This window comes from Canis lupus, chromosome 5 (genome assembly GCF_003254725.2).
Source record: "Canis lupus dingo isolate Sandy chromosome 5, ASM325472v2, whole genome shotgun sequence".
NCBI classification, from domain to species: Eukaryota; Metazoa; Chordata; class Mammalia; order Carnivora; family Canidae; genus Canis; species Canis lupus.
In genome coordinates this window covers 15,028,290-15,049,975 of record NC_064247.1, presented here as the reverse complement: position 1 = coordinate 15,049,975, position 21,686 = coordinate 15,028,290, and the positions used below count along the sequence as shown (strand labels likewise).

The window sequence follows — 21,686 nt, the reverse complement described above, 5'->3', positions numbered from 1 at the left end:
TTCACAGAAAGGAGACTGCCAAAGTCTCAATTCGAGCATCCCTATTTGCCAAACGTACTTCAAGATCATTGGGTCTGCTAGATCATAAGGCTCTAGCGGCAAAGCAACCTGTACTGCAGCTTGGACCTTTTGCAGAGCCTTCTCTTGTTCTGGACCACTCTTAAAAATGGCAACAATTCTGATTTCTCAGCAAATGACTAAAGAGTGACACACTCACTATATATTGCCTTCAAAATCCAAGGGGGGCCTGGGTTACTCAGTGGTTGAGCATCTGCCTTTGGCTGAGGGTGTGATCCTGGGATTCTGCAAGTGGCTCCCCTTAGGGAGCCTGCTTCTCCCTCATGAATAAATAAAATCTTAAAAAAAAAAAAAAATCCAAAGAAGCCCACTAGGCATTATACTTCTTAGTTGTAGGAGGCCAGAGGTAGCAATTTGTCCTACCCCTAGAATGGGATATTGCAACATGTCCTGGTCCGTTGGATCCCTAGAATTTCATTGATGCAAGTCCATGATTTTCTGTGAAATCTAGTTCCTATCCTCTAGCATGCTTGAGTTTTACCGAAGTATCCAGGTAGATGCTACATTCTGCTCACCATGTCCATATTATAGTGGGCCGCATATCCTGTAGAATTCAATGATCAGTCTCTGTAGATTAGAGGAGTAATAGAGGCCTGACATACATGTTGTACTGTTGGTCCATTGAGCTGATTGCAAATAGGTTGGCCTTTACAATGTTTAGAGGGGGAAAAACATCAGTAGCTACATTCCAGGTGGCAGAGAATTTGATTTTCTTCAGCAAAAACACACATCTGGAACAGTAGTTGCAATGGAAATCATCACCTGGTTAATAATGTTTATGATAATCACTATACCTCCTCTATAATCTATTTGTTGTCTGCACAGACCAAATGTGTGTTGAAGATACAGTAAGAATGACTAGTGTTTCAAATCTCTGTCAGTGGCACTAATCTCTGCAATCTCTTCTCTGCTCTTTAGACGGAAAGGTTGAAGTTCCCCTACATTTCTTCATAGACAATGTAGTGAAAGAACTGCATTTACAACTTTGGTGTAGTTGTCTTGAAAACAGGTTACAAAAAAAAAAAAACAGGTCAGTAAGCCCTTCAATTTTTTTTTCAAAATTGTTACGGCATTGTAATCCACGAACATTGCATCTCTCAATTTATCAGATTTTGCGGCTTTCAGCATATTAAGTGTTGTTCACATTTTGTTAGTTATACCTAAGTATTTCTTTTGGAGTTAGAACAAGGGGCTGTGTTGAAGTTGCCTGAATTTCTTGCTTAGGTCTTTTGATTTCTTTCATCAGTTATCTTGCACTTCTTTGCACACATTCCATTCATAGGTAGGTTCAGTCTTAAATAATCTTTACTCAACTGGTTTACAGGAGCAGTGCTGACAATGTCCTACTGCCTTACCGGGTCCATTACTTTAGTAAAATGTTCTCAAACAAGGATTCCTAAACACAACCTAAAGACACACTGCACACACACAGTTGGAGTTCCAGTGGGCTTTTATTGAGATAAATTAACAAAAACCAAGATTTTATCAACCATTTTTTTCCTGAACCTTATAAACTCGGCAGACTCTGGTCCATATATATGTGTACATACAACATAACACATCCCAACAAAAACAGAGTCCCACTGGAACATTTGCCAATTAACAGAAAGCCAATTTTCCCTTTCCCCAAATGTTTTCAAAATTTTGAGTCCCCACTGTTCATTTCTCAGTGGAACTGGTCCCTTGTGGCTAGGGACATTGGAATTCTACCCCATTTTTACTAAACAAAAATAATTTTTTTCAAGTTTTAGTTTTGTTTCAAAAAAGGGAAGTGACTTTGTTTTCTCCAGGCACCCCTCCCCCACAACCATTGGTTAAAATACAGAAGCCTGTATCTTAATAACCCAGCCCTACCCCCTCCCTTGCCCTGCCCAGTACTGTCTACTGGAGAATTTAAACACACTTCTGCTGGAATCTGTCAGCTGTGGAGGGGCAGAGTCCAGGTGCCAGGCTAGCTCCCTCTAACCTCATGAACTGTTGTAACCTTTGGACACTTAACTCTTTACCCCAAAGATGAGTTTTTAGACCAGAGATTTTTTGGGGGGAGTTTTAAAAAACATATCTTTAAGGATATAAAGTAGAACTATAAGCTCACCAAAGTCCACTTAATTTCACCAAAACATTGACGGACTTCAGCTCCCATGAAGCCAAAAATTTTGTTTGACAAAAGTATTTTGTCAGAAAATGATTCCACAGTAACAATTTTTAAGATACACAGAACACTGAAAAAAGTAGCAAATTAAAATAAATGGCTTAATTCCCAAAAATCATTTCATCTTTTTGTACTCATCTAGAAGGTCAGGAGTGTGGCTAAAGGCCATTTCTGATGAGGTTATGAGTTTCCAAAGTGTTTCTAAATCCTTAGTGCAGACACCCTCCCTTTTGGGGCATAGTAACCTCCCTCCCACCCCTATTAAAAAAAAAAAAAGAAAAGAAAAAAAAAACCCAAATGAAACCAAGTGATCAGAATGAGATGTTTTGATTCCAACAAATTTACACTCAAGGCTTTGTGTTGAGTTGTCTGGTTCTAACCCAAGCATGATGGTATCAAACACAAAGCACACAGCAAAGGAAAGATGCTCCCATCTCATTCTGAAAACAAATACTGATAACCAATTCCTCCCCCCGCCCCCTAGCCATTGGGGCCCACCCATATTATGATGCTGGGGCCAACGTGAAAATAATTGAGAAATAGATTTAGATTTGCTTCTCCCTTAGATTATTCTGTTCCCAAGGGAAAGACAATAAAGTTTCTCCGTTGGAATGTATGGGAAGAGAAAAACAAAACACAGGCCCAGAGGCAGCAAGGTGTGTAACAGTCCATAACCCATTACACAACTACAACCACAGGCAAAACCGCGAGTTGGACATAATTTAAATATTAAAAATAGGGAAAAGTTTCATCCAAATGAATCACCGGAAAAAATATTACCATTACTGAAAACAGACACCCAATAGTGGAAAGAACACAAAAACAATTTCTAATAACAATGCTTCTTATAGTGAGGGGGGACTTAAAAAAAAAAGAAAAAAAAAAAAAAGACTAGGCCTTGACCTAGTCCTTAGAGCATCTTTCCATTTAATAATTCCTATTCAAGAGTCCAGCACCAAAACTGGACAGCTGCCTCTACAGAACTGTGTCCAATAGTGGTGTCCCAGATAGTTTAAGTGCCACTCCTCATCAGAGGCTATACTTCAGTAATACTTTCAATTAAGTCTGTGCTTTAAGAGGGACCCACAGGCATGTGGCACCGGGCACAGTCTGAGGATAGCAAACGAGACTGCGCTGTTTTTGTCACCTACTCTCTCTCTAGCGAGATATCAAATTGCATTTACAAGCCTTTCTTGCTTTTCTTCTATAATGAATGATCCCTCTTATCTCGCCAGAGGTGGGGAAGAAAGAGAGAGCTGCATCAGTACAAGGGCAAGATATTTTTGGTCAAAAGTTGATGCCTTCTAAATTCCCTCCCCCCGTCCCCCCCCCCCCCCGCCCCCTGGAAAAGAGTTATTTTCTTAATTAGGGCTTGTATTTAGTAACCAACATTGGCTGGATAGAACATAGCTTGGATACCAAATAAATGAGCTTACTCTTTTTGGGTTTGTACTGTGCAGCTCTTGCTACAGATTTTTTAAGGAGTTAGGGCTATGTCTGATCAGGAGGCATCTGCAGGATTTTGATCCTAAGGAGTTTTGGGTGAGTCACAAAATAGTTTTGCTTAGAACTACGCAAGAGTCAAAAAAAAGCAACTTTAAATAATTGATTTTTTTATCCATGAGTTAAGCACGAAAGCATATGCAGGACTTCTCTTGTAATATTTTAGGGTTTCGAAAAAATGGAATATGGAAAACAAATTTTTTTCATTTTATTTTTTGCTTTTTTTTTTAAACCCTAGATGCCTCCTGATTGACCTAGTACACTGGGTTAAAAGGGAATTAAAAACATTTAAAAAAAAAAGTTCACTGGTTTTGATTCATCTCACTCCTTTTGCCTGGAGATCAGGCCAAACATCAAGCATGTTGGGAGGGGCACAATTTAAAGCAACACTATTGACTGTAAAGCATTTGCCAGCAATTTACAATGCAAAATGACAGATAATTCTTGTCACAAAGCAAGAGGATGGCAAGCAGCTTTCTTTAGCATGAAAGTTAACAGCTCTCAGGAGTTGCCCATTCCTGCAAGTTTATGTATCAAGGTGGGCAGAGGGCAACACACTTAACACAGTACAGGAAGTGATCCACAGAAAGTAAGCTCCAGAACTGCTAACATTACCAAAGCTGGTACTGGCTAATATTCTGAAATGCAAAATCCATGCTTTGTACATATACTGCTCAGACACTGCCACGCAACTGAATTTCCACACTGCAAGGGAGATTAATCTTTGTCCCCTTTTGCTGAGCTTGAAAAGTTCCTCAAACTTTCTTTAAAAGGGGAGGAAGAAGCAAAATCAGAGAGAGCTTCTCAAAAATAACATCTTGAGTTATAGGTTTCTGAAGTTTCTTTGCTCTCTCTGGCAGGTGTTCTCCAAAGGTATTAGATGATACAGTGTGGCAGCAAACAATAAATCCCAGACTTCCAGGTCCCTCTTCCAACACAGGGTCACCACAGAGGTCTGCTCTCTCTACTAAAGAGGCCAAAGTACTTTTTAGAATTTAGTGTTGCGGAAAACTGAGCCCCTCTCATCTTTAGCTGCTCCCATAATCATTCTAATCCCCTTAATCCCAGCAACCTTCATCCAAAAAAAAAATATATATATATGTATATATATATATGAACCCAGAAAAAAACTTATTTACAAAGTTTATACAAGTATACACACCCAATTTTCTATGGGACACGCTTTGCCACAGAGGAAAGAGGGTCAAGGCTCTGACATGTCTACACATCAAGTGCCATAACTGCTAATGGAAGCGTATGTAAACCAGTCTTTAGTGTTCTGCTATAGAGCACAAAGGCTTGTCATATGGCTCCTGCAATGATAGACTGCTCTTTCCTTTGGGAGCGATGATGTTGTAATCTACTCAGCCCAGAAGAAATTTTTACTTGGGATTGTTTTTTTTTTTTTAAATACATGTATTTACAGTGCGGATGAACTGCAGTTGCATATCAACTCCTCCACATAAAGAAAAAGAGAATGGTGTTTAACATTACTAATACGTGTCATCTTCCAGCCCTGGGCTTGAGTATCAGGTAAAAAGGGAAGAGAGAGACTCCAACTTGAAATCAAAATAAAAAGACAAAAATTTTAAAAAGATAGGAAGGAAAAAAAAATAAAAAAAGGAAAGAACTACTATTGTTGATTTCTTGGGCTGTGTCTAAAAGATGATATTCTGAATGGTCTCATAGCATAAGGCACTTCGCACAAATAAGTAATAAGCTCTTCAGGCTTAAAAAACGGATGAGTAATTAGGGAGAAGTTGAAATGCACTCAAGAGTCAGCTGTTGGAGAATTTTGAAATTGTAGACAAGCTTGTGTGTTCATCAAGATTCTTCTCTTTTCAGGGTTTCTCCCCTTCTCTTCTTTCTCCTCCTTCCTTGTCCCCCTTCCCCAGAAAACATTTTTTAAAAACCAGCAGTTAGTGCAACTAATGTTCAGTCAGCACACAGTGCAAACAAGTGGAACAAAAAAGGTAAATTCCTTCTTTTCAGCTTTTTCTCTTCACCAGTTAAAAAAAAGAAAAAAATGTCTGAGCTCTTTTAAGTCTTCATAGTTCCAAAATAAAAGAAGATGAAAAACCCACAAAGAGAAGAGCATCCCCCCCAAACGATGTGTCACAGATCCAAACGAGCCTTCTGTAGTTTGTGAAAGCCTAAAGGAAGAAGGAAGAAATCTAAAATTAACTTTTGTGAAGACAATATGAACCAAGATACCTAGGTTTTCACAATCTCCATCTCAAATGCTCTGTGGAGTGGCTTCTACTGAGCCTTTGCCTGCTGTAGAATCAATCCACTTAGGATTAAGGCATTTCTGCTAGGAATCCCAGAGATAGAGCAAAAGCCTCTAAATTCTGATATCCAAAACAGTTAAATCAAGAGAAACTGGGCAGCCCGGGTGGCTCAGCAGTTTAGCACTGCCTTCATCCGAGGTCCCAGTCCCAGTTGGGCTCCCTGCACGGAGCCTGCTTCTCTCTCTGCCTGTGTCTCTGCCTCTCTCTCTCTGTCTCTCATGATTAATAAATAAAATCTTTAAAAAAAAAAAAAGAAAGAAACTTTTTTTTTTTTAAAACATCCACAAATTTGATAGCTTCCCAGGATACCAGCAAACATAGGCTACTTTTACATTAGCCTGAGGATTTTGTTTGACATTTAAGGGGGCGGGGGGAAGAAGAAAGAAAGAAAGAAAACTAAAGTGAAGAGTAATTCAGAAACTTAGAGTAACAGGCATATGGGGCGCCACGATGATTAAGCATCACATTGGTTGGCTCAGGTCACAGGGGTGGGAGGTGGTGGGGGGCGAGGGTGGGGGAGTGGCGGATGCTGCTCTGCAGGGAGTCTGCTTGTCCCTCCCCCACCCTGCTTGTGCTGTCTCAAATAAATCTTAAAAAAAAAAAAAAAAAACACAAAAAAAAAACAGGTAAAAATACTCATTGGTAATGTAAAAATTACCACCTCTCAAATAAAAGACTTCCCTTGGAAAAAACAGCAAAACAGCCTGAATTCCTTGATGCTGGGTCTTCTTTTGAGCACTGCTAGCAAAGCCCAATAGTCCACCAATGAAAAGAGAGGGTGGTACAGGAAACCAGAGTGAGTATTTAAAAAAAGACAATTATCCTCACAACCTGATTACACATTTGGCAACGAGGTACTTCAGGTAATTATCTTGATTTACTACAACGTCCAGTAGAAATTAAGAGTGATACTAACAAAAGAAGAATGACTAAGTGATAAAAGACCAAAAAAAATTAGTTTCATCTTCAAGTTGCTGAGAAAAAGATTCTACTTTGCTTTATTTTGAAGTCTGGATTTGTCTTAAGTACTGCTCGTGGATCACATCATACAGGAAAACTGCATTCAAGAACAGTATCCATGGATTCTCTCAGGAGACAACAACTTCCCCCAAGCACACCCGGTTTACCATCATTCATGCCAACAGGTTCTACGCTGTCTCTGCTAGTACGTGTGGTGTAACAGCAAATTTCCTCCAGGAAGGAGGATCTTGCTTTCTTTCACCACTATGCTCCCTAGCGCTATGCAGGGTACGCACATGCTTGTTAGGGCTTCTCATCCTCCACGGGCTCGCTGTGGTATTCTGCCACATACAGGCTCTTGTCAATGTTGCTTGGGATCGGTTTAATTTCTGTTCCCAGCTGCTCCTCAATACTTTTCAGGTTGAAGCGATCATCATATGTGATCAAGTTGATGGCTAAGCCAAGATGACCAAAGCGACCTAATGAAAAAACATTAATCGATTTTTTAAAAAGGAGTTAAATATTAGAATCGATATGTATGTGCAAATCTCTCAGTGGCAAAAGCATACCAGATTATTAACAGTTTTGTTCAGTCCCATTCTCAGTGTATGCCTTCAGATTTCACAGCCCAAAGCAGTACCCTATTTATAGGCCTTTTTCAAATGATAAAAGAGGCTCATTTGTGTCAAAAGTTGCCAAAATACAGATACTAAATAGTAGTTATAGACTGCACTACCTAATAAGAAAAGTGAGGATCTCATTTGTGAATTTTGTATCAATTTAAGCATACAGTCAAAATATTTTAACTTTTCTTAAATGCTCTAGAAAAATTAGAAATAAAAAAACTAAGTAAATTTTAATTCACTGTTCTCATTGTTACTACACTCTACTTCACAAAAGAACAGAATTTAGTGATTATACTTCTCAAAACACTCCTGTGAAGAACATCTTCCTTTTCCTTACCTGATCTTCCAATACGATGGAGATAGGTCTCTGCCAGCTTTGGGAAGTCAAAGTTTATTACCACATTCACAGCTTGTATATCAATACCTCGGGTAAACAAATCTTAAAAGAAAAAGAAAGAATCTCCATCACATCTTTCAATTTAGGCATGTCTTTGTACACACCTTAACATGCATTTCTTTTTTTTTTTTTTAAAGATTTTATTTATTTATTCATGATAGTCACACACAGAGAGACAGAGAGGCAGAGACACAGGCAGAGGGAGAAGCAGGCTCCATGCAAGGAGCCCGACGTGGGATTCGATCCCAGGTCTCCAGGATCGCACCCCGGGCCAAAGGCAGGCGCCAAACCGCTGCGCCACCCAGGGATCCCTTAACATGTATTTCTAGTGCAACTTAAGTTTTAGTCACTTCATTCAGCAATTCAAATGTACTTGCAAACTAGCATTACATTTATGCTCATTATTGTACTAACTTTTACCCAGCAAATTACCTTTCCTAGTCCCATAAAGTTTTAAAAAATACTATAAGGTAACTACAAGAGAAAGAAGAGGTCAGAATGACTGGTAAACTAGAAACTCCTATATGTCTCAGGAGTAATTTTCATATACTTTTTAGTATGTAATCCAAGATTCAAATAGATTAAAAACTGCTGTATAACCAAGAATACATCAAAAACAAGATAATCCACTTGTAGTAATTATTTATACTTTTTTAATTCATTTCATTCTACTAGGTGATTTACAAGTCTGAGGCAAGCACAAGACCACCTCTTTACTTCTCTAGTCCAACAATTACTGTGCTGATTTAGGCTTTGAAAACTACAAGAAAAGACAATTACGATAGACAAATTCCAGCGCTTCTATCAGCTCCACCCTCCAAAATAATCCAGGACAGTGACCAGTATTTCTAAAATACTGTTTTCAACTTATAACTCATTCTTTTAAATTGCCTCCAGATAAAATTAAAATTGACATAGAAGGTCCTGCACTCTATACTTTGGCCCTAACACAGTTCTCTGACAAGTCTTCTCAAACCTTCATCTCCACGAAATTCATCTATTTATTCTTTCTTAAACGTATTTTCTTGAAGCCTTCTATGGATCAGGTTTGATGCCAATCCCTAACTTACAACTCCTTCTGCAAGTCTAAAAGTTATCTAGTTTATACAGCCAGTTAAAATTCCATCTCTTTTCAGATCGCTATAGCTAATTTCCTTTCCTAAGAAAATTTAGGATTACTTACTACACATACCTCACATTTGCAAATTACTTTTACTCCCTTGTAGATCCAGCCCAAAGACTGTTTCTATAAATTAAGTTTTACTGTCACAGGACCATACCCATATGTTCATGTACTGTTTAAGGGTGCTTTTGAGCTACAATGGCAGAGCTGAATAACTTGTAAGAGACCATATGGTACACAAAGTCTAAAATATCTACTATATCTGGCACTTTAAAGGTTGCAGGGCCTGCCTTAGACTCTTAATGTTATCTTTTAAATCTGATTAAACCACTGCTCCTTGAAATAAAAAGTGATACTTTCCATGTATTTATTTATACACTTTATACACGTTATTCAGTATTATTTAATGACAAACTAAGTTTACATATTCTGAATTTACTTAACCTTTCACCAATGAACTAGTTCATCTTCTAGATTATAGATCTTCAACTGCAAACTGTATGCATGTATTTAAAATTTTTAAATTGTGGTAAAATATACAAAAAGCTGAGGAGTAACGTAGTTTTTCAGTACCAAGCTAACTAAATACCTGGCAAAGAGTAAATAAATGTATGCTGAAATCAAAAACTATTTTTGAATAAATAACAGATATTTGGGCAGAATTCAGTTTAAGGCATTCTCATTTTACAGATTAAAAAAAAGACATCAAAGAAAAAGTAGGACTTGTCCAAGGTCATATAATTACAGGTTAAAAAGGGTAGAACTTGAACTCCAATCTTAAAATTCTAGGAGCCTAGTATCTTTTCCACCAAATCAGATATTTTACATTTATTTGAGTACTTCAAATACAAAAGTTAGAAGTGCTGATAAAGTAAACATAAATGTAATAATTCATAGCTGTACTGTCCTTTTAGATACAAGGCAGAGAAACAAGATAAACTGGAAACACCCAGGATATCCAACAGTCCTTCTATAAGTCAGCAAATTCAATATTCTGCTAGTATAAATCTGGAGTTTATTTCTATAGCAGTATTTTAAAAATCTGAATTGTATAATATTCTAAAATTTTGATCTGGGTGCTAGTTATATGGGTGTGTATATGTGCAAAAATTCATCGAATGTTCTTATAATTCTTATATTTCTATGTATACCTAAACTAAAATAATAATAATAAAAAATATTCTAGGCTCTTTTTACCTAGAAGCCTAATTTATATGATTATTCTCATACCAATACTAAGATTATACTTCCAGTGTAGAGATGGGAGGATACTCAATCCATTTGCTTTTTGTCTCATCTGATTGTCCACCTGCCTCCCCAGTTTGTTTTTCTTTGTGTACTGAAATCCACCAAAATTTCTAAATGTAACTTATTTTGCATACAGTACATATTAACTCATTCTTGTATGCTAAAATTCAGAAAACACACAAGTCCCAAAACTAGTTTAAAAGATAGAGATGAGGTATGAGTGCCAGAACAAGTATTCCACAGTTTCAGATTTGAAAACTAATTTCAGGAATTAACTATAGCTTATTCTCAATTTCAGAAATTCTAGAAATGGCATTAGGGTGAGCTGAACTCTTGTCATAGACTCTTTTGGGAGATATGGACAGAGAAATCAGAGCAGACCCAGAAGAAAAACAACGGATAAAGGAAAATCTTACCAGTGCAAACAAGATTGCGGCATAAGCCATTTCGGAAATCATGAAATACACGATTTCGATGTTCCTAGGAACAAAGTAATGCATTTGCTTTTTAAAACTCATACAGCACAGCTCTAAGTTTCCCATCACTGATTTCTCCTACCCAAACAGTCTTATATACCCAAAATATACACAGATGAGAGATAAATTCAACAGCTATAAGTTAAAAACAAAAGAAAAAAGTTAATCATCAATTAGTTTCCCACAGGTATTAATAAGCAACTAAAACACATCTACAGGGGTGCCCAGGTGGCTCAGTTGGTTAAGTCTCTGCCTTCAGCTCAGGTCACGATACCAGAGATTGAGTCCCATGTTGGGCTTCCTGCTCAGCAGAGACCCTGCTTTGTCCTCCCCCCCGTGCTTGTGTGCACCCTCAAATAAATAAAATCTTTAAAAAAAACTCCCAAACATCTACTCGTATCTTTATGCACCATTTATCTTAGCTGTTTTTTTTTTCTTAAGATTTTTTAAAAAAAGATTTTATCTATTCATGAGAGATGCAGAAAGAGAGACAGACAGACAGAGATACAGGCAGAGGAGACGGGCAGAGGAGAAGCAGGCTCCCCTCAGGTAATCTGATTCGGGACTTGATCCCGGACCCTGGGATCATGTCCTGAGCCAAAGGCAGACGCTCAATTGCTGAGCCACTGAGGTATCCCCTTTTTAAAAAGATTTCATTTATTAAGTCATGAAAGACAGAGAGAGAATAATATAGGCAGAAGGAGAAGGAGGCTCCCCACCAAGAAGACTAATTCAAGACTTGATCCCAGAACTCTGGGATCCTGACCTGAGCCAAAGGTACTTTTTTTTTTTTTTCCTTTCTTTCTCTCTCTTTTCTTCTTCTTCTTCTTTTTTTTTTTTAAAGATTTTATTTATTTGAGAAAAAGAGGGAGAATGAGCAGGGAGTCCAATGTGGGCTTGATCCCAGAATTCTGGGATCATGACCTGAGCTGAAGGCAGACACAACCAACTGAGTCATGCAGGTGCCCCAAAACAACAACTTTCACATTTTTGTATATCCATTAAAAAAAAAAAAAAAATTGGGTGTCTCAGCGGTTGAGCGTCTACCTTCAGCTCAGGGTGTGATCCTGGAGTTCCAGGATGGAGTCCCACATCAGGCTCCCTGCATGGGGCCTGCTTCTCTCTCTGCCTGTGTTAAAAAAAAGGGGTTTTAAAAAAGATTTTATGTATTTGAGATAGATAATGATAGAGAGCACAAATAAGGAGGAGAGGGAGAAACAGGCTCTCTGCTGACTTGGGGCTTGATCCCAGGACTCTGGGATCATGACTTAAGCTGAAGGTAGATGCTTAACTGAGCCATTTTTAAAACATTTCAAACAAGATGACAAAAGTTTGGCTTGACCAAACACTATTTGTCTTTCTAGTTAGTGTATGCAAAACAAAACAAAAAAAAAATTTTTTTTAATTTTTATTTATTTATGATAGTCAGAGAGAGAGAGAGAGAGAGAGAGAGAGAGAGAGAGGCGCAGAGACATAGGCAGAGGGAGAAGCAGGCTCCATGCACCAGGAGCCCGATGTGGGATTCGATCCTGGGTCTCCAGGATCACGCCCTGGGCCAAAGGCAGGCGCCAAACCGCTGTGCCACCCAGGGATCCACCCCCCAAATTTTTTTTTTTTTAATTTGAGAGAGCACACGAAGGGAGGGGGGTAGCAGAGGGAAAGAATCTCAAGCAGACTCCTGAGTGTAGGGCTCAGTGTCACAAACCTGAGATCATGACAAGAGCAAAAATCAAGAGTCAGATGCTTAACTGACAGAATGACCCAGGCACCCTCAAAATTTACTTTTCAATTAAAAAACAAAAATGAAAACACATGCATAACAATTCTAGCAAAAGTGACAAATCTAGTGGCTGGTCTTTCAAAGCATCGTTCTTCCATTCTGAAATATTCTCTACAGCTTAACACATTCATTTCCTGTGACAATTTCTAATATTAGGATCTACATGGTGGTATCTGATCCATTAATAACCTTTGAAAACCAAAGTTGAGCTGATTAACTCAAATTCTTAATCTGTTAGTCTACAGAAACTGTTTTCACAGAATTTCAATGTTTCACTACCACACACAACACCAATGTTTTTATAGTTTTGAATTTTATTTAAACAGTTAAGTCAAATTATGAAATTTAGAGATTGCATCCTTAAGGCAAATAAAGAAAAAAAACATACGAGCTGAAGAGGTATATAAATTAAAAATCTACAATAATGTTTTCCAATAGAACCTTCTGCAATGATGGAAATGTTCTAAATCTGTACTTTCCAAAACTGTAGCTGCTAGTCACATGAAACATGACACTTGAAATGTGATTAGTATGACAGAGCAACTAAATTTTAAATTTTATTTAATTTTAACTCACTTAAATTGCCACATGAGACCAGTGGTTACTGTAATAAACAGTGCAAATCTACATTACTTGGGGAAAGCAGGGAATAAAATCTCATATTTGAATCATATGTGACAGTTTATGAAGTACTCATGTATACATTATCTCAATCTTCCTGACAACCTTGTAAGAGTTATGTATACCCCCGATTCTCTAGTTAGAAAACTGAACTCCAGGGGTTAAAAATCAAAGGTCTTTTGCCTATTAAGGAATAATTTATTCTTCAACTTAGGGCATATGGAGGGGCATTAAAATAAAACAAAAATCCAAGAAATATTCAGAAAAAAGATTTTTAAAAATCCACATACAAGTTCTGATTTTATACTCACCTGCCTCATTTTAGCATGGATATAGAAGCAAGAATAACCCAGTTGAGAAATCTTCTTGGCTAGCAATTCAACTCGCTGAGAGGAGTTACAGAAAATGATCGACTGGTTTATCTGAAGCTGAGCATTTGCGGGGGGCGGGGGGGGGGGTGAGGGGGAGGAGGAACAACATGAGAAAAACAACACTTTCATCATTTACTTTGCCAAATCTTGAAAATATTGACTGACAAATGTTAAAAACATGATCTAAGACTTAGAATCTCATGATAACAAGAGATGTAAAACCGTACTCATTTATTTACTAGGTGCAGATAAGTTATAGGAAAGTATGCTTAGTAAGAGCCACATAATCGCCAACAAGATTAAAACACATTCAATTCTCATTACTTATAGGATTTCTGTTCTACAAAGTTGCTACAAACACTGAAAGCATGAATATAGAACCTCTGCTCATAGTAGAGATACGGGGTAAGGTTCCTGTGAGCCTCTAGTCACAAGTTTTTCATCAATCAATCGATAACCCTGTTTTATGTGTGTTACTATACAAAGACACCATATTTACTCATGGCCAACACTGTTAACTCCTGTCTGTATGAGGTTTATCCAATACACATTTTCTCTGCAAAGCGCATCAGTCTTCATTCGCTTAGGAGCAATGGACAGCACGTTAGCACTAAGCTTAGGAGCCATTTTGAACCATGAAATAAACCAAAAAAGCAAAAACTGCAGCATTAAAGTGGCACAGACTGAAAAAGACATATTTATAGAGTTGAAACAAGAAGGCAGTGTGTCACTTTGTTCAATCTCAGCTGGGAATATACACAACAGCTGGTATTTTCCATCCTGTTGCTAGTATCCACAAATGACTTCAAAAGCACTTAAGTATTAGTTGTAGGGTTACAAATAAATTTTGGCATGTAGCTAAATGTGCAAATACAAAATATGCTAATAAGGATCTACTATAATTAAGTCAAATTATTTTAGAATTTAATTAAATGTGTCTCTGATCTCAATCATACAGTATCAACTTCAGATCAACAACCAAAACTACCTTTTAGGAAAAGCTATGGATTGTTTTTACATTGAAAATGGTGGGAAAACACAACTGTTTTACTGGGGTTAAGTAATGGGTAATATTCAGCAACTGAAGCCTATTACTTACCCTGGAAAAAAGTGTGTTGAGGCAGTGTACTTTTTGGCGCTCAGTTACATAGGCGTAGTACTGGGTTACTCCCTTCAAAGTTAGTTCCTCCATCAGGTTAATCTCATAGGGTTTCTGCAAATGGGAATTCTGAAAAAAAGTAGAGTCATATAAATAAATGAAAGCAGAGCATCTCTCTTAAATTCGAAATATAGCCCCCATATATTTCTGATAAATTTGCTTAAAAGGCATGCAGTTCTCAGGATGCCTGGGTGGCTCAGTGGTTGGGCATCTGCCTTTGGCTTGGGGTGTGGTCCTGGGGTCCCGGGATCGAGTCCCACATCAGGCTTCCTGTATGGAGCCTGCTTCTCCCTTTGCCTATGTCTCTGCCTCTTTCTCTGCATCTCTCATGAATAAATAAAATCTTTAGGAAAAAAAAAAAGGCATGCAGTTCTTTTCAGAGTATAAATAATCTATGATAGAAGAAATAAGTTACCATCTAATGGAAAAACTAACATTCAGATATGTAGTTAAATTCCTATTTTTTACTTTGTATATAGGATTACACCGTAATCAATTTATCCAGGATCAATGGCCATGTCAGCCTGACACCAAATGCTAGGCGAATAAATAATTTAATCAAAGAACTATTATTGTTTTAAAAAATCAGTTAATTTATGCACAAAAACCTTAATGGATTAGCTGGCAGAAGAGCCAAAAACTTTAAGTAATCAGGGACACCTGAGTCCCTCAGTGGTTAAGCATCTGCCTTTGCCTCAGGGCCTGATCCTGGTCCCAGATCGAGTCCCACATCAGGCTCCCTGCAGGAAGCCTGCTTCTCCCTCTGCCTGTGTCTCTGCCTTTCTCTGTGTCTCTCATGAATAAATAAAATCTTTAAAAACAAAAACAAAAAAAACCTTGAAGTAATCAGCATAAAGACTGAAAACAAGATGTAATTATGAATAATGGTATACTCGTGGGCAACAGAATGGCACTGCTTCCAAGTACAGATTTATACTCACCATGAACTTCTGTACACTAAGAGGGAAAGTAGCGGAATATAATAAAATCTGCCTGTTTTTAGGTAGCGTGAGAATAATATCCTCCATTATCTGCACAAAATCCTGTGACAGCAACTTATCTGCCTACGGTACAAAGAAAAGACAATTTCAAAAACAATTAGTGTCCAAGGCCTTTGGTTAATAAGGTATCATCCCACAAGAGCATTCATGGAATATTCCTCTAGTAAATACTACTCTACAATACTGCCTACTCCAATGAAACCAAGACACATTTGCAGTGATTCAGAAGGGGGAAAATCTGTAACATCATATTCTAGAAGAAAGAGAAAACCCTAGACAGACATAATCCTTGTTTGCCTAACAAACTCTTAATGTGGTTGAGACTACAATCTGCAGAGCTAAACTACCTGGCTTGAAATCTTGTCTCCTTCACTTATTAGCTATGTTGGTAGGTTATTTAACCACCTATTACTTCAGCAGTTTCCAAAACTTTAAAATTAGAATGTTCACTATAACTGCTTTATAGAATACCTACCTTACAGGGTCATAAAAAGCAAATGAAAAAAACATGTACTTAGTGCTAGCACATAGTGACTAAATAACAGTACCTCTCATTATTCAAAGATAAAAATTATCTCCCAATTAGACTATGAATGACCTGATCTAGCTATCTAAAACACCAAAGAGGAAAATAATTTTATTTCAAAAACATTAACACTGATACAGGATATATATAAAAACATTGCCAGGGGGATCCCTGGGTGGCACAGTGGTCTGGCGCCTGCCTTTGGCCCCGGGCATGATCCTGGAGACCCGGGATCGAATCCCACGTCGGGCTCCCGGTGCATGGAGCCTGCTTCTCCCTCTGCCTATGTCTCTGCCTCCCTCTCTCTCTCTGTGTGACTATCATTAAAAAAAAAAAAAAAACAAAACATTGCCAGATCCCAAAAATGTAGAGTCCAGTAAGTTCTTAAAAAACACTTACAACCTGGTGAGATTAGCAAATATACCAGAGACGAAAAACCAAATAATACAAAGTAGGATATACTAAAGAGGAGTTAGAGAAGTTACATGCTTTTTAAGATGTATCACTGATTGGAATGAGATTTAGAATGAACTTGGCTTTGAGATATTCAACAATTCCTTCTCCTGAAATATAAAAACAAAACTTACAATCTGGCATCCCTAAGAAAGAGATACAAGGCTGAACTATTCCTATAAATGCCTACCATCTTTTGCCTTTAGTGGGCAAAACATATTTTGTAAGTGAATTAGTTTGAATTGACAAGAGTCATGCATTTGTAAGAGGTTCACAAACACAAAGAGCTTTTGCTTCATTCACTGGCAGTTATAAACAAAGCACAGAATAGTACTTCCAAATGAAGAGACATTACCTCATCCAATACTATCATCTGGACATGATCAACTTTTGCTACTCCTTTCTTGATAAGATCCAGGATTCTTCCAGGGGTAGCTATCACCACGTGCACTACATAAGATTAGAATATATATATTTTCATTCATTTTAACTTGGGCAAAGGATACAGAAGTTTATCACATATATTTTATCAGAAATACTGTTGTAGAGTAGGAATAGTACAAACAGGCAAAAATGTGTTTTAAAATATGGATTTTCACTTCATCTTAGGTTGCCAGAGAATACTTACTTTACTTCTACATGGGGCAGCCTAGTAACTTTCAAATCACCTATTCCAAATAAGGGGGAGAATAGTCGTCTTAAAACAATCCCCAATAAATAAAGACATATCAAGCATCTGATACAGTTGCTTGCCTATAAACTAGAGCAATGGTCTTCAGAAGATGGTTATAAGGATAAAATAAGATAATCATTTTAAATACCTGTGCAGAATGAAGCACATAGTCATTTACCAAATGACAATTATATATAAAATTCCAACTCACATTTTATATAAGCATATTTCATGTTTGGTGTTTATCTTTTTTCACTCCATGATGTATCATGGAGAATTCTTTATGAAAATAAATACAGATCACTTCACCTTTTAATAGTTTTGTGGAATTCCACTTGGACTATACCCCAATGGATTTAGTCAATCTCCTCTGATATTTAGGACATTTCCATTTTCAAATCACACTGCAGTAACCTTGTATTTGCCTAATATTTCTTCAGGAAAGACTCTTGAAAACATACATTTATAATTTCAAAACACTATGCCAAATTGCCCACCATAAAGATTGTATCAATTTATACCCCCACACTGCAAGACAGCCTATTTCTTCTCAAGCTTATTTTTTTTAGCCTTGCCAACTGGATAGGTATTCTATCAATTTGCTATTTTTATTTACATAAAAAATTACTAGCAAGGTTGAATATCCTTCCAATTATAATTGTCTTTTTTTCTTGAATGGTCATTTCCTTTATTCATTTTTCTACAGCAATGTTTCTGGCCCTTAATTCTTCAAAATAATTTTTAGTAAGTTTAGGAAATACTTGTACCTATAATTATATCAGAGAGTTAGGCCACCTTGTATCAATCATTCCCTACCTGTGTCATCAAGCCTCATTATGTCATCCCGTAAATTGGTTCCTCCTGTGGTTGCCATCACTTTGGCCCCTCCCATGTGCTTGCTGACCTGGATGCAAATTTGACTGACCTGTAGAGCAAGTTCTCTAGTGGGAACAATCACCATTGCTGGAAAAAAAAAAAAAAGAAATATTTTAAGAGTTTATTAAGCTACAAAAACACTGCCCCCTTGCAATCTAGATACTCAGGACATATTAAAAAATTGAATCATAATTAGCCTAATTCTGAAAAGTCAAATAAGTAAATCTCCTTTACAAAAAAACAAAAAAAAGAACAAAACAAAACAAACAAAAAAAAAACACCACATGGGGGAGAAGAACCTATTAACAGTGTTCTAGCTTTAGATTTTCTTCAGCAACACTGTTTTATAAACCTGATACTCCTTAGTTACAGACCTGTAAAGGGTTGACTTGGCAACCATTAGCTCAAAGTTTATTAATTTAATATTCATTAGTCTAAACACTTCAATAGGAAACTCCTATTGCCCAGGTTCTACTTATATCACGTGAAAGTACTTTAACGGAAGATGGAAGAAATGATGATAGATCACGATCAACTTACAAAAATTTCAGGAAAAGCTTTAGAGGTCAAAATTTAACTCTTTTAGCTAACTTTGCATACAACTATGGGAAATTTGTTTCTTCCCTATTTCCTAAGGTCTTAAAAGTCCCAAACCACTAGGCTTTATAAAGGAAAAAAGTTCATGAGTTCTTACAGACACGCAGGTGCCACAAGAAACAACTCACTTCCAGTTTGGAGGTAGCAACATCAGATAACTTCTCATGATCTTTCCTATCTAATAAGGTAATACTTATTTTGCCTATTATACTGGAATGCTATCATAACTGTGTAATATGTAAAAAGCCTCTGAAAACTAGAAATCTTTTTAAAAAGCTGGGTATTTTATAAAAGACAAAAAAGCTGTGGAAAGAAAAGGTAAATACTAACTCCAGATTATGTAAATTCTTAAAAAAAAAAAAAAGTATCTTCCTATAGCTCCAATGTTAAACTGCAATTTTTAGTTTAAATAAACTAACCTTGTATATTGTCCTTCTTCAGGTCTAGCCGTTCAAGTAAGGGAATGAGGTAGGCACCGCTCTTGCCTGTTCCATTTTTTGCTCTAGCTAAGATATCCCTACCAGATAAAGCAATGGGAATGCTCTCCTCCTAAGAGACAAGAGAATGCAAATTACTTGTGAATAAGAATGGTACATAAACAAATTATCCTCTAAAATATACTGAAGGCACACCTCTTTGGTATGGCTTCTCAAGTGTCCTACATTTGCACTTTACAAGAATAAGTAGAGATCAAGTAAATTACCAGTCAACATCACCATCATTATCAACCAATATTTTGGAGAACTGCTTATAGTTATTATTAAACTGCATTACCAATTTAATAAAAACTGTGTGAATTAGTGTGAGAATGTGTAGGTCTAAGGAAGCTGGGTATCTACACAAAGAAAACAAATGAAGACGGAGGAATCTGGGCTACACAAATAAAAAAAAAAAGCAAAGGACATTTTACAATAAAAAAAGAGGAAAAAAATGCCACAAACAACACAAAGGCAAGATTGTATGTTTTGAGACAAGCCAATTTAACCACAATGAAAAATTGCAGGTTTGACAACCCAACCTTGCAAAAAATAGGAAATCGGCTGGATAAGTTAAACTTCAGGTCCTATTTATTATATAACCTCAAAATGTCAATGTTTCACAACCAACTTCTCTGTCCTGAAATGCGCTCAATTAGAGGCTCAATTCTATTCCAGTTATCTCAATCCATGGTCACATCAGAGAGTGACTTATCTTCACATTTAGCTTACTTTGTCATGTCTGTTTTGCAAAGATAACATTTCCTATTAGGACAAGTTACTTAAACAATAGCAAAGGATGTCCCAATTACTGAAAATTAAATACATATATACAGAGAGAAATTATAAAAGCAGAATAGTATGTATAAAGAGGGAAGAATAAGAACATTTCCATTCCTAAAACTAAATTTTTATTTTCTAAATCCAAAAATTTAGGAAAACAGGAAAGAAATTCATAACCAGTGTAATAATTAGTTCTATGCCTGTGCTCATTACCAAAAAAACTAGCTCTAACATTTTACATCACGACTTACATTTTTCACAATACTTACCCTACCTAGAACCCACCACAGGGGTCAAATGGGTTCTTTATGACCAGAAAAACACAGCTCCCAGAAGAACTGTAAAAATGGTCCTATGACAATATTGTTACCCTCTGTTCCTATAACCAGCATTAAACAGTCTGCTTATTATAGTAAAGCAGGTCAAAGAAAAACTCCTTGGCTTTGACCCTTTGGTCTTAATCTCTTCCTTCCTATTTTGAGTCAACTCTGCTAATCTTCAATTGCTCTGGAGGGCTATTACCCCCATGGGTTCATTTTCTTCTGTGGTTTTTAAATAGGCTACTTGCACACAACTCAGTTCTATAGCAGAATAAAAGGGTAAGTGGTCTCCAAGGGCCTCTCAATGACTTCTCAAGTCAGGTTAAAAGAATAAAACTTCTGTATGAAGTCAGAATTAGCTTAAGGGTATCCTAATTCCCATTTTGGGTTCACCTTCTAACTTGGATTAAGGCCATGGACTTCTATACCCTTGCACTCTCTGACAGGGTTTATGCTCTACAGAAGCTGTTTAAAAAAAAAATTTTTTTTAATAAAGTAAGCAAGCTAGTCTCTAAGATACAATGACATTTTGCCACATATGGTAACCATTATGATTAGCAGGGAATTCAGCACATCCACACTGTGTCTTACCAGTGTTTGCTAGGAAGATTAGATAATATGAAAGAGAATTCAAGTCAGGCTCAGACAGCTTTGAAACCCAAGAGGAAAGCATAGGAGCTACCACCGAGTAAAGAAAGAAGGAAGCTAAAAACTTTAAAAACTTACTGAGTGCTGGGCACTCAGATACTTTGTTATTTATATCCTTTCAAGTTAGGTAACTTTTTGTTTTACAATAAAAACATTCTGACACAAAAACGTGTATGGGAATGTTCACAGCAGTATTTGAAATAGCAAGCAGTGGAAACCATATCAACTGATAAACCAAATGTGGTATAGTCAGTCATACAATGGAATTATTATGCAACAGCAATACAAAAGCAAGAAATACTATTACGTGCTACAACATGGATGAACCCTATAAAATGCTAAGCCGCCACTCACAAAAACCCATATATTATATAATCTCATTTATATGAAATGTCCAGAATAGGCAAATCCATAAGACACAAGAAAGTAAATCAGTGGTTGGTCAGGGCCAGTGGAAAATGGAGGGAAACAGCTAAAGCACTTTAAGGGTGAGGAAAAGGTTCTAAAACTGATTCACACAACTGCCATTATACTAAAAACCACTGAAT

The 21,686-nt window shown here is 37.0% G+C and overlaps 1 protein-coding gene across 6 annotated transcripts in view; it reads right to left on the bottom strand.

Annotated features, from left to right (window-relative positions):
- Window positions 1-1,510: 1,510 nt before the first annotated feature.
- The window catches only part of DDX6 (DEAD-box helicase 6), a 35,100-nt gene continuing 14,924 nt past the window's right edge, over window positions 1,511-21,686 (bottom strand). For all 6 annotated transcript variants that reach the window (XM_035716801.2, XM_025465313.3, XM_025465311.3 and 3 more), the window contains exons 5-14: window positions 19,331-19,460; window positions 18,255-18,401; window positions 17,121-17,215; window positions 15,727-15,849; window positions 14,726-14,854; window positions 13,567-13,683; window positions 10,795-10,858; window positions 7,948-8,049; window positions 7,281-7,463; window positions 1,511-5,886 (exon numbers count right to left, since the gene is read on the bottom strand). In XM_035716801.2, coding sequence (XP_035572694.1) covers window positions 7,288-7,463; window positions 7,948-8,049; window positions 10,795-10,858; window positions 13,567-13,683; window positions 14,726-14,854; window positions 15,727-15,849; window positions 17,121-17,215; window positions 18,255-18,401; window positions 19,331-19,460 — 1,083 coding nt within the window. In that variant the 3' untranslated portion in view covers window positions 1,511-5,886; window positions 7,281-7,287. The remainder of the gene's footprint in view (window positions 5,887-7,280; window positions 7,464-7,947; window positions 8,050-10,794; window positions 10,859-13,566; window positions 13,684-14,725; window positions 14,855-15,726; window positions 15,850-17,120; window positions 17,216-18,254; window positions 18,402-19,330; window positions 19,461-21,686) is intronic.